This window comes from Martes martes (assembly GCF_963455335.1).
Source record: "Martes martes genome assembly, chromosome: 1".
Taxonomy (NCBI): domain Eukaryota; kingdom Metazoa; phylum Chordata; class Mammalia; order Carnivora; family Mustelidae; genus Martes; species Martes martes.
In genome coordinates, this window is record NC_137888.1 from 187,263,359 (window position 1) to 187,275,559 (window position 12,201).

At 38.5% G+C, this 12,201-nt stretch overlaps 1 protein-coding gene across 1 annotated transcript in view; it reads left to right on the forward strand.

Annotated features, from left to right (window-relative positions):
• CADPS (calcium dependent secretion activator) overlaps positions 1 to 12,201 on the forward strand; it is a gene marked incomplete at its 5' end in the record, with an annotated part of 471,496 nt that overhangs the window by 358,018 nt on the left and 101,277 nt on the right. The window contains 2 exons of the mRNA XM_080812815.1: positions 8,072 to 8,164; positions 11,339 to 11,445. Of these exons, the coding sequence (XP_080668941.1) occupies positions 8,072 to 8,164; positions 11,339 to 11,445 (200 nt within the window). The remainder of the gene's footprint in view (positions 1 to 8,071; positions 8,165 to 11,338; positions 11,446 to 12,201) is intronic.

A 12,201-nucleotide genomic window follows, 5' to 3' on the forward strand; every position in this document is an offset into this window, starting at 1 on the left:
AAGGCATAAGCTTTGAAGGAACAGAACTCTGGTTAGCTATGGAGTTTCATTTCATCTTTGGTTTCAGGATTCAGTGATTTGGCCTCATGTGCTTAAAAAAAAAAACTAGAGCTACTGAACCAAACTACTCTTCCTCTTTGTTTTTCATTTCTTTTTTCTGTTTTCTTCCCTATTGAGAAGTTTGTGTTCTTTGATGAATGTTTATTAGCCAAGACAGAGAGAAGTTGTGTCCATGTTGTTCTTGTGCGTATTGTGTATTGAGACAGGCCGCCCATAGAGGGTGGCTGAGCACGGGCTGTTGCTGGAAGTTTTGTGAGCAGAAAGATCTTAGAGAATTCTCTGGCTTTGGAAGTTTTCTTCTTGTTTGGTCCCCAAACTTATGAGCATATTTTGAGGAAAGCTTTAACTTAAAACTTTCATAAATACATGCTTTTGATCATTGTTTTTAAGTCTAAAAAAATCCTCAAAAGATAATTAAACATATTTCATTTAATCAAAGTTGAATGCATTTCAGATCAATTCAGAAAGCAGTTTTGTGCACATGCCAAGCACCAAGCTAGCAAGAAGTATTTGAAGACTCACAAACCTATATTCAAAACACGTGAGCCTTTCTCTCCCTGAAAGAGAAGGTATTCATTCATCCATCCATCCATCCATCTATCCATTCATTTATATTTTCATTCATTAGACAAGTGCTTAGTGGGAGCCTACCATATGCCAGGTACAGTTGTAAAAGCCAGGGACTAATAAACAAGAGGGAAGTAGCTGTTAACCTTATGGAGCATATATGCAAATGGGTGTCTAAATGTAAATTACAAATTCAGTACACGGTAACACCAATTGATAGAGCAATGTGTAATAGTGCATTATCAGAAAACCATGGAAGTTTTCACAAGGGTGGAGAACTCAAATGCATCTTGAAAGATAAATCAAATCAGTGAAAGGGAGCTGAGATTGGAAGGTGGAAAGACATCCTAGATAGAATATTTGCAAATGCATAAAACTGTATAGCTAATTCTTTAAAAAATAGCTAATTCTTAAAAAAAAAAAAGTAGCTAATTCTTATCCAATGTGTATTATGTGCCAGGTATGACTATAAGTACTTTAAATGTATTAATTCATTTAATCCTCAAAACCCCTTATGAGGTAGACACTACTATTATTCCTATTTTAGAGATGAGCCATCTGAAGCACAGGTTAATTAACACACTCCTAGAAGAGTAAGTGGTAGAGCCAGAATCTGAGCCCAGACAGAGGCCACACTCCTAAATACTCTGTAATTCGGTATGATTGCAAGACAAGGTGCAGTGCTGGCAGTAATGGGTGCTGATGATGGCAATGTATGCAGGAGGCAAGATCTCATATATGCCTTAATAATAGGGTTCAGACTGTATCTCGTGGGCCATAGGTTCTTAGCCTGGAATCTATGCCAATGTTACCATGCATAAGAATTTTTCAAGGGAAAAACTCCACAGGTCTCACTTCCAAAGGTAAAGGCTTTTTAAGGAAGGGAGTAGCTTGGTAATTTGCACTCCAGAAAAATTACACTGTCTAAACCGTGATGGACAGAAAGGACTGGGTAGCAGAAAGAATAAAACTAGACCTAAAAGGTTAAGTTAAAGCAGAGATGGGTTTGAAACTTAGTATGTCCCGGATCTCTTCTAGGCACAGCAGCATCATAATTGCTTCTTTTCTGACCTCTAAATTTTTTTTCTTACCCTCCACCTCCCTCTTCAATTTCCTTTGGGGGAACAAAGCACAATCATGCAGATGGGTTTGCAAAGCCAGCTGATGGAGGGGGAAGGGCAAAGCTGGAGTCACCTGTGTAGATTGGGGTGGACAGCTGCAGAGTTCTTTAGTCAGGCTGTGCTTCAAGAAGCTACGGACTCTGCATATGGCATTTTGGTGGACTTATGCTTTCTGTCTGGTGGCATTATTAGAAATTAAATGTTCTGTTTAATTACAGTGTCTTAAAAAAAATGTAAAAGGCTGCTACTCTATGAAAGAAAAGCTGTGACTCCTGCAAATGAATTCTATCATTTTAAATACATTTCATTTAAACTGTCACACATTCTGAACCCAGTAAGCTCTGAGAAAGTCTACACTGCTATTGCTGTTTTGCCTCAATTCTTGGCTAAATACTTGCATAATTTTCTGAGCATCATAAGGATTCTACTGGAACTTGAAATAAAACAATTTTTCCCTCAAATATGCCAAGGATTTATATGATTAAATAGATGGATAGACAGACAACCCAACTATGGGCCCAGGCACTATGCTGAGGACTTTACATGGAGGATCTAATTAATCTTATCTTACTCCTGTAAATAAGGCTTCATTATTGCCCCTTTTACAAATTCAGAGAGAATAAGTGACTTTCTCAAGAAGGAGTTGAACGCAGATCTTTCTAAATACAAACAACATCCCTTTCTATTTCTTTCCACTGTGCAGCCTTTCCAACTGGGACAATACCCATTCATTCAGTGACTAAATTCCAAAGTATCTACAACTTTTGATCCAGGAAGACCACAAAAAACAAACAAACAAAACCCAGAGAAGTTTTTTCTGGAACCAGGTCATTGTCAAAATCCTTTCATGGGGAAGTTTCTTAGCATTTGAGATTCTCTAAGATTGCCAAAAAACTGAGGACTTGTTTTTTTCCTACAATTGATAGAAACTTGTTAGAGCAGGTCAAAAGCATCAAAGGACTGCCAAGCAGATTCTGTAGTCGACACTTTATATCTTTTCCTATCTCCGGTCAAACTTCCCATAGGTCCAAGGTCCTGCACATATTCAGGATCCCCCACCCCATGCCCTACCTTATCTTTCAGCCACAAGATAATGGCCCCACCTGCAATCCATTAACTGGCATGAGTTTTCAGTATGACTGCTGATGATGTCCAGTATTCGCATGTTAACATCCTTTATGTACAGCTCCAAGAAAATACTACTTCAGAACCAGCCTGAGCACTCAGGAATTGTTACACCAAAATTTTAAATCACTATTTGGAGTCCAGTGAGTTTTTTTTAACTTCTTTAAAAACCTCATTTTTATTTTCTGTAGAAGAGGCTGATGATGGTTCCTCCCCCAAAGGGCTGCTGGGAAGATCAAAACACATATTCCAAATAAAGATTTTAGCACACTACCTGGCACATAGTAAATACTCATTATATATATTAGCTGTTATTATTTATTTTATTTAAAAAGAAACTTCTAAATCCAGATGTGTAGTGTAGAAATGCTATTTTATTTCAGAAACAGAATATAAAACAATGCTTCTCAAACTTCAATGTTCATACAGATCCCTGAGGATCTTATTAAAAACATAGATTCTGATCTAGTAGGTCTTTGGTGGGACCTGGAAATCTGCATTTCTAATAAGTTCCCACATGATGCCGAAGCTACTGATCCAGGGATTGCAGTTGGGATGTCAGTGAAATCTAGGGGGATGTTGATTTGTCCTTTTATCATAAACTTCAAAATAAAACATTGCAATATAGCTCTACATATATTTGTTAAATACCCAGTAAGTTCGCAGAGCAATGAGCAAAAGCAGCCATGGTCCCTACCTGGGAGCTTATGATAAGGTAGAGAACACAAGTGTAAAACAAATAATTACATTCTGCTGACTATGGTAAAGGGAAATGTAAGGTACTGTAAGATTTTGCCTAAGCCAGGGTCTTTGAAACATTCCCAAGAGGAGATGTCCTCGAAGTCGAGGGCTGGCTCCCCAGGAGAAACTGTCAGGGGTATTCCTGTCATTGTTGAAGTGTTTGCCTCTATTGACCATCCTTTCAGATGCCCCCAAGATCCTGCCCCAAAGAGCTTGTGGTCATATACATAAAAGCTTAGTTCAGGACTGCATGGATATTTAATAATTAAAGTAGGATTCTTGCTGGGGCACCTGGGTGGTTCAGTGGGTTAAACCCTCTGCCTTTGGCTCAGGTCATGATCCCGGGGTCCTGGGATCGAGTCCCGCATCGGGCTCTCTGCTCAGCAGGGAGCCTGCTTCCCCCACTCTCTCTCTGCCTGCCTCTCTGCCTACTTGTGATTTCTCTGTCAAATAAATAAATAAAATCTTTTAAAAAATAATAAAAACAAATAAAATAAAGTAGGATTCTTGCTATAGCAAGTGGCAAAAGAAAACAAAAATAAAAAAATCAAAAATCTTAAGCAAGAAAAGGGAATTTCTGTGCCCACCCACCCCACCCGGGGCCCAGGTAGCTAGGAAATGCATGGAGGAACTGACTCAGGGATAAAGAATTTTAGTGTGTTTTGATCTCTCCAACTGCTGACAGATTTCTTTAATGTGACTGGGAGTCGTGATAAGGGTGTTGGGAGCAATGTGGTTTTGTCCTAGCAAATGACCCTAGAGGAAAAAGAATTTTTCTTTCCAGGCAATTGTATAATGTTCCAGAGAAGGGCCTCATTGGCCCAGCTTGAGTCACATGTTAATCCCTGAGCCAATCATGTTACCCATGATCAAATATGGTGCTGTGATTGGCCTGGCTTGGCTCATATAATTGCCCTTGTATTTGTGGAAGATATTCCTTGACATTCCCACCAAAACCAAATGGAGTAGAGAAGCAATTCTCCTGGGGAAGGTTACTATACATACACAAATAACAGATGTCCACTATACCCAAAATTAAGCTCATTTTTCTTAGGTGCAACAGTTCAATCTTCAGAGACTGATTTGGGGTCTAGAGATACTAAATTGGAGAAGAAACATAATAGTATTATTTTTTCCTTGTTGATATAATGTAACTTAAATAAAAATATTTTAAATGATTTTAAGTCATTTTTAATTGCATCAAGACACCCAAAGTTGTTCTCTGGTTTGGAAGTTTAAGTTACAATGTTTACTATTTAGTGATTGAGTTTAGTATATTTGTTAAGTAATCAGGGTCTGTTGGTAACATATAAAGTTATTATATAGCTATATGCATGATGCAACTACAGAGCATTTGTTTTTCCAGGAAAGCACTGCACTGGGTAGATTCCACTGAGGATTTCCTTCCACAAGTGTTTGAGGACTGACCCTGGACCAGGAACTGCTTTAGCCCCTAGAAATACAAAATTCATTGGGCATAGGGAGAGACTGACATTGAATATAATTGGCTATTTTTAAGGGCCATATATGCTCATGTAGAGGTATCAACAGAGGAGGTGGACCTTTGTTATAAAGGCACTCTCTTGCTATTGCATATGAAGGTATAGCTCTTGTTATGAAGGGATCTCGTAAGGGCTTCTGAGCAGGGGTATGACAGGCTCAGATATATGCTTTACGAGGTCACTCTGGCTGCAGCATAGGCAATGAACTTCAGAGGAAGAAAGGGACTAAAAGCTGCCTGGCAGTCTTTAGCAACAGTTGAAGGTGGAGATGGCAAGATGAATTGCATGTCTATGCCATCGGGAAGAGTGTGGGCACATGACCTAATACAGTGAAAGACAAAATCAAGAGACATTTTGGAGATAGAATGGATAGGCCATGCTGCCCATATCCTTATAGGGAAGAGACAAAAATAGCTATATGAAGAGTGGAGAAATCTATCCATTGATTCATCCACATCTTTATTACCATATGCTTTGCTGTGGTAGGGATGAAATCTTCTGAAAGGGAGTGATGAAGATGCAAGGCATCAAATGTATATAATAGATAACCTCACTGAAGAAATTATGCTGAAATGTAACCTTGCAGCAAATGTGCGGTCCATGGAGCCGTGATTTTAGAGAGGCGGTGTATTCTGTCTGGAAAGGGGGACGTGGCAATCTACTTAGCTTTCTCTTCCTACTCTAGATCTTGTCCCCACCCACCTACCCACTCCCAAATAGTAGCAAATTGCTACAGGCTAGTTATTTCCAGTGATAGCATAATACTAATACTGGCATCTTCAGTAACATATCAATAGGTTGGAACTTGGTAGTAAGTGGGTTTTCCATCAACCATATCCATCTCTCATGATATTTCAGGGACTGGCAATTCCCTCGTTGGAAGCAGAGATGGTCAGGTTATTTAAGGGCTAATTGGAGTGTCTCGCTCCTGGATGCTTCTCTTCCTTGGCTTAGCTGAGCATGTAGAGGAATTCTCTTTTTGTTTTTCTGCAGTCACATTTAACTCTCTCTCTGGAAGCCAAGCAGATTTAATTGTGTAAACATGAGCAATGGTAATTGGGTAAATGAAGTTGGAAACCAAGGTATGATGTTTTTGTTTTGCTCTGTGAAGAAAAAAAAAAATAGGGAGCTTGTTTTTCTGTGGTGGCAAACCTCACTGTCAGAATTCTGGACAGGCAGTTGGCAGGAGGGAATCCCTTTACGAATTTTTATCAAGACCCACTGAGCTGAAATATGTATCGGCTGCCTCGTGGGGGATGGGGGTTGGTTCTGGATCAGCCCGGGGACACATCATTGTTTTATAAACCACCAGGACAAGTGTTTCTCTACACAGGCTCAGCTCTCTGGGTGAGAATGAATAAGAAGTCACCATGAAAATGGCATGCTCAGGTAACATGCATTCACTGAAAGAGCCATGAGGATGAGTTACCAGAGATGTACCTAACTTTCAGTACAGATGTAGGTGGAAAACCAGATTTTAACAAACAGATTAGAATATGGAGTACTTTTTCATAAAGAAAGCATCAGTAGTTGCCTTCCCTTAAATAGCTTTAATTCCGCACTGATTTTTTCCAATTCTACTAAAGCACAGTTTTTTTCCAAACAAAAGATCTAAATAAAAGGAGACTGGTAATTTTTTTTTAAGTCCTGCATTCAAAACACTGAGGGGGTCCCGTCCACAAGCAAAAGACCTCATCAACTTTTGCTTCCAATAGATGGTTTCACCAGAGTATTATATTTAGCCTTATTTCTCATATTTTTATTAATGTTGCTAGAATTCCATTTCCTATAAGCCTGCAGTGAGATTCATTTTCCCAGTTGAAAATTCAAGCAAACCAAGAAGCAAACTTGGCAATGTAGTGTGTCCCCCCTCACCATACAGATTGCTTTATAAATGAGGAACTCTTAAAAAGGAGCAGGTCTAAGGTTAATGAGACACTCATTAAAGAGAGAGAACTCTAGAAGCTGACAGTGCTCTGTGTCTGTATTGAAGGAGAGACTATTGTTATAGGATGTTTGCTGTGCTGATATCGTAAACCACATGACAGATGGGTCAAGTGCTGATTACAGTATTCTAACATTTGGAATAGCAAGTAACATATTTGATAAGCTGGCAAGTTTTTATATATGATTCAACCCACAATATAAAAGCCATGAGAATTCCAAATTGAAAATAATTAAATGAGCTGGAAACAATCAGATACCACACATTTTCCCCCAAAATGACAGATTTTGACATGTTGAAATTCCACAAAGGGAGCAAGAATATTCCCTAGCTCACTTGAACTAATAATGGCCCTTCATCTGCTTTTGTAAAGCAATTAATTCCTGCCTTCTCACAGTGTTGGAAAGAATAGTAAACGTTTGTAGGCACCTTAGGTTTTTTACAGAGCTCTGTCCACGCATTGTTTTATCTGCTCTTATCATCAGCCCCACAAGGTACGTAAAGAAAGATACTAATATTCTCACTTCATAGCTGAGGAACCTGAAGCACAGAGTGGTTTAAGGAGAAGGTGGAACGTTACATTAAAAAGTTAAGTAGCATATTGAGAGTGAGAAGCCAGATCCATCAAGTCTGCTCATTGGAAAGAGGAAGGAGCTATTCACATAGAGGCGTTCTTCATTGAACAAAAGTGTATCTTCTTTCTGTCAATGATGCTGCTACCATCATTCATGTATACCCATCTGGAGAGAGGCATCCCGTGTTCACATTCAGCCTCTGAGTGTACGGGTAGGGCGGTACGGGTGATGCTGGTAAGAGTCCCGTCCCTTGTCACAGTGTCATACCTCTATAATATTGCAGTGACTCCAAGAAATCAGCAGCTCTCCATCTGTGTTTCATCATTGTCACTTGTTTGGTTGTTCTTTTCAGACTTCATCATCTTCCTTGTCACCTTTGTGAAAGTCACATTGTCTCTTTCCTTTTTTACTGTCTCTCCTCACCTTCCTGAGCAGCTCCCCCGCCACCTCCTGGGCCTCCTCCACCCACCCAAAAGCAGACCAGCATGTTATATCAGAGGCTCAAAGGCATGCCTAGGCCAAAACCAAGTACTGTAAACTTCTACCATTACTTTATTCAGCAGCTTCCTAGCTTAGTTTGCTTTTCTGTTCATTTTTCTTCTTGAAATTTTGTTTCGGTTTGGAATACTAAGCTGAGGCTCAGGCTCTCGAGTTTGACACTGTAGGTTTTAAGACAGTCGAAAGAGAGCATTTATTTCCAAATGTCCACATTTTTTTGTCTAGCTATGTCTGACATATGCAACATTTTCAAATCTCAATGTCAGCACAAAATAACATTGTTGTTGCATAACATTTTGCATGATGATTTTTTTATATGTTATGAGCTTCAATCCTGTTGTATGAAATGTTTACTAAGTATATGGTAGTTTTAGTTCCCCTTCTTCAGTGCTCCAGCTAGTACAAGATTGGGTGATAGGAATGTTGCAATCCATTTCAAGACAGCAGAAGTGACAAAAAAAAAAAAAAAATCATGTCTAAGCACAAATTTCTCCTTGACCTCTGATGGGGGGAGGGAGGATGTGCTAGAGGATTTAACACGATATTTTCTTTAAAGACAACATCTTAGAAAAGTTGTTTTTAGTGCCATTTTTGCCACTTAGCTAGTCAGTTAGATATGCAAATGAAGAAGAAAATAGTGTCGTGTCTCAATAAAGTGGCTTGATCTATAGATAATAGTATTGCAGCTAATTAAAAGTAAATGAAAGTCTGTTACATGGGTTAATTGGAAGATCAAGCATCCTAGATTAAAGGATCCTTAACCTGCTTATTTTAATGGTTGTGTGTTAAAGTAAAATTGCAAAAGGTTTTATTAAACATACTGTTTGTATATATACATCAGGCATACACATATCTGTGTACATGTGCACACACTTAGAATGGCTGCATGCACATATACACTTTATGTGTATCTGTCAATATATATTGTAGTCAATCTAAGAGTACTGCATATTAAAACAAATCTTCAGGTGGTCCTAGCTTAAGCATCTTGGATTTCTCCAAACACAAAAATCATTCAGTCTTTAAATGAAAATACATAAAAATATTGGTGGGAATTATTTCATGTCTATATCATGTCATGTATACCTATAATTCCCCTAGATGTGGTGAGTATTCCACCCAAAGGACAATGTTCTTTATTCTTAAAGCTAGAGATTTCAAAGATGTGCCCCAAGTGGGATTTCCAGCAGATTTGTATTAATGTGCAGGCTTGTCTGGTTAATAGAAAATGTATGTAAGTGTGTGATGTGTGTATGTGGGTGTATGTGTCGAATGGGTAATAAGCATAGGATGAGGAATTTGCAAATTGATGTGTAAATGTGAATACCAACTAATAAAAAATAGTAGCTTATGCATATTTACTATCAAAATGCAAATACCTCATTCTACACGTATTACTCAAACATATATACACAGTATGTTTGTAGAAATGCCTGAAAGTCTACTGATGAAATTATGATAGCCCATTTATGAAATTATACATGGGCTAGGTGCCCCCAAAGCATAGAAGTCAATCTTGTCACTCATCCTCTCCCCATGTATTTATTGCTCTGGACCAGGCAATGAGCCAACCAACCCTAAACTCTGCACATTTCCTTCTTTTGAGTGTTGGATATTCCCCACCTGATCTGTATATTTATGTTCCCCGCTGCTCCCCCACTTCATGCCCTAGCCATATCCAGCCACATTTCCACCTGCGCCGGGTAGAGACAGTGGTGCGATCCATCGTCCTAAATCCAGAAAGCCACTTTCAGTGGTCCAGTCATTGGACTTGTTGGACTAAAACTTTAAGTACCTTAACAATCATACCCAACCCCATCTACCATTCTTAGTTTCCATTGGCTGAGACACTCTTTTTACATAGTGCTTCACAGAATTTGTTTTTCATTATTAAACCCAGATTACTAATCATGCGACATGTTCATCCCCTATCTAAGAAATGTATAAAGGAAAATTATACGACTCTCTTAAATTTCTTTTGTAAATTAGCAATCACCCAAGATTTTGTTTAAACCCCATCCACCCCAAGACAACAATGCAAACAACAATAAAACCTTCCTGTGAGGTATTGAATAATATCCCTTAGCTAGAAAAACCTGAAGCCTAAATATATCTGCTTTAGATGAAGAGATAAAAATAAGTTTTGGCAGTCTTTCTGTGCACATATATACCTGCCTAGGGACTCACACTAACGGATCCTTATTGCTCTTACACTCTTTGTGTTCCAAAGGACTCTGAGGCTTCAAGGTTTGAAGGTTTCAACATGAAATAAAATATGAAATAATTCAACATGAAATAAAAGATCCCCTGTGAGTGCAGACTGGTTAAATTCAAGCAATTTCGTTGGCCTAGAAAACCTTTATATTTTAAATATTACTGTTTCCCCCCCAGGAGAAAAGTTCTTAATTTTTGGTAGCATAATGACCTTATCAAACATCCATGAATTCAGCTCTACAAAAAACTCAACATCAGCCAGGGTCCAGTTTGTTCTTGAGTCACATAAAAACACAAGGCTTTCAACACTATAAAAACTAAAAACAAAGAAACAGTTCCAACTACATTGTTGCCACCCACCTGATAAAATTTCAATTGTACCAACAGGTGGCACAGACTACCACCAGTTCATCCAGTAATCTACCCCCAACACCCTTTTAATGGTTCTGTGCTGCCTTCTACCTAATGGCCCAGAATGTCCCTTAACTTTCAGTCTCCTCCCTGGGCAACTTAAAACAGCCAGACCTTTGATTCTGTTTGTTCAAAGTGAACATTCCCATACCTGTTAAACGTGCAGACCTGTAATGAAAAACAATGCTGTAGTATTGAATGTTCAGACACAAATGCAGGAAACAAAGGTCACAGCAGTCTAGAGAGCGATCTGAGATAGTATGTTTATGCTGTCTTTAAAGAACGTGTGTACAAAATGTCACTAAATTTTAAATGGGCTGTCATAAACTTAAGATAGCTTACTATGCAAATTTGAAGCTGGAGCACTGCTTTTTCTTCATATGTATTCTAATGACGATGGTGATAATAACAAAATGGCTTTATGGTTTGCTCACTACTAATTACGTGGCACTTAACATTTGCATGAAACTTTAAAAAAGAAATTGGTGACTATTTGACATTTCTTATCCACTAGTTCTAATGGCCACAAAACTAGCCTGAAGTGTTCGCTGAATTTTAACATAAATTCTTGTACTACAGAAAATGTAGGCCGGTTAATCACTCCTGCCAAAAAGCTTGAAGACACAATCCGCCTTGCTGAACTAGTCATTGAGGTTCTCCAACAGAATGAGGAGCACCATGCAGAGGTGAGCAGGCATGGCGGGAAAATGTCTCTTTGGGTGTCCCTTAGCTGGAAGGTGCAGAACTGATCCTATCAGTGACACAAACAAGATGCCTTAACACCCATTTTCTTTTAACTGGCCTTGCAAAGAGAAGGAAAGGGGAAGAAGGAAAGGAGAAGCTTTTGGAAGGTTGGGTAAAACAAGCAAAAAGTGGTTGCGTGTTGTCCATTTCAGCTTAAGTTTTCAGATGTTTCTAGCAACAAGCAAAAGAGGTGAGTATATTTTAAAGACAATTTATTCAAGCAGCATATGGTTATTGTCCAGAATACACAAAATACTTTTGGTCTTCTGTGGTTGTCATTGTTGCTACCCTGTTGTTTCTATTTATTTTATTCAGTGTGTGGATCACAGGCCATGTTTTTGAATTTATCTCTGTAACTTACTCTCTGCTTGCACTAGCGTCTTCATTTGTTAATCTCAGATGACCTAGGTTGCTAAATGCAGTGATGGCAGCAAATTATTCTGTGTTGTTCAACCTGTGGAATTGCCAACATACATCTTAATAGATACAGCTTACTTTTTCTTTTTTTTTTTTTCTTATGAACCACAGTCAAAATGATCATTTGATAATCATTGTAAACTAAGGGATTTCAAGGCTAACTAAATCCCAAACCTGTAAGGACTTAAACAACATAACCCTTAAAAAAAAAAAAAGATTCCAATATTCCATTATTGTCAAACTATTTTATCAGTTCTTGTCTCAAAACTGAGATTTAAAAT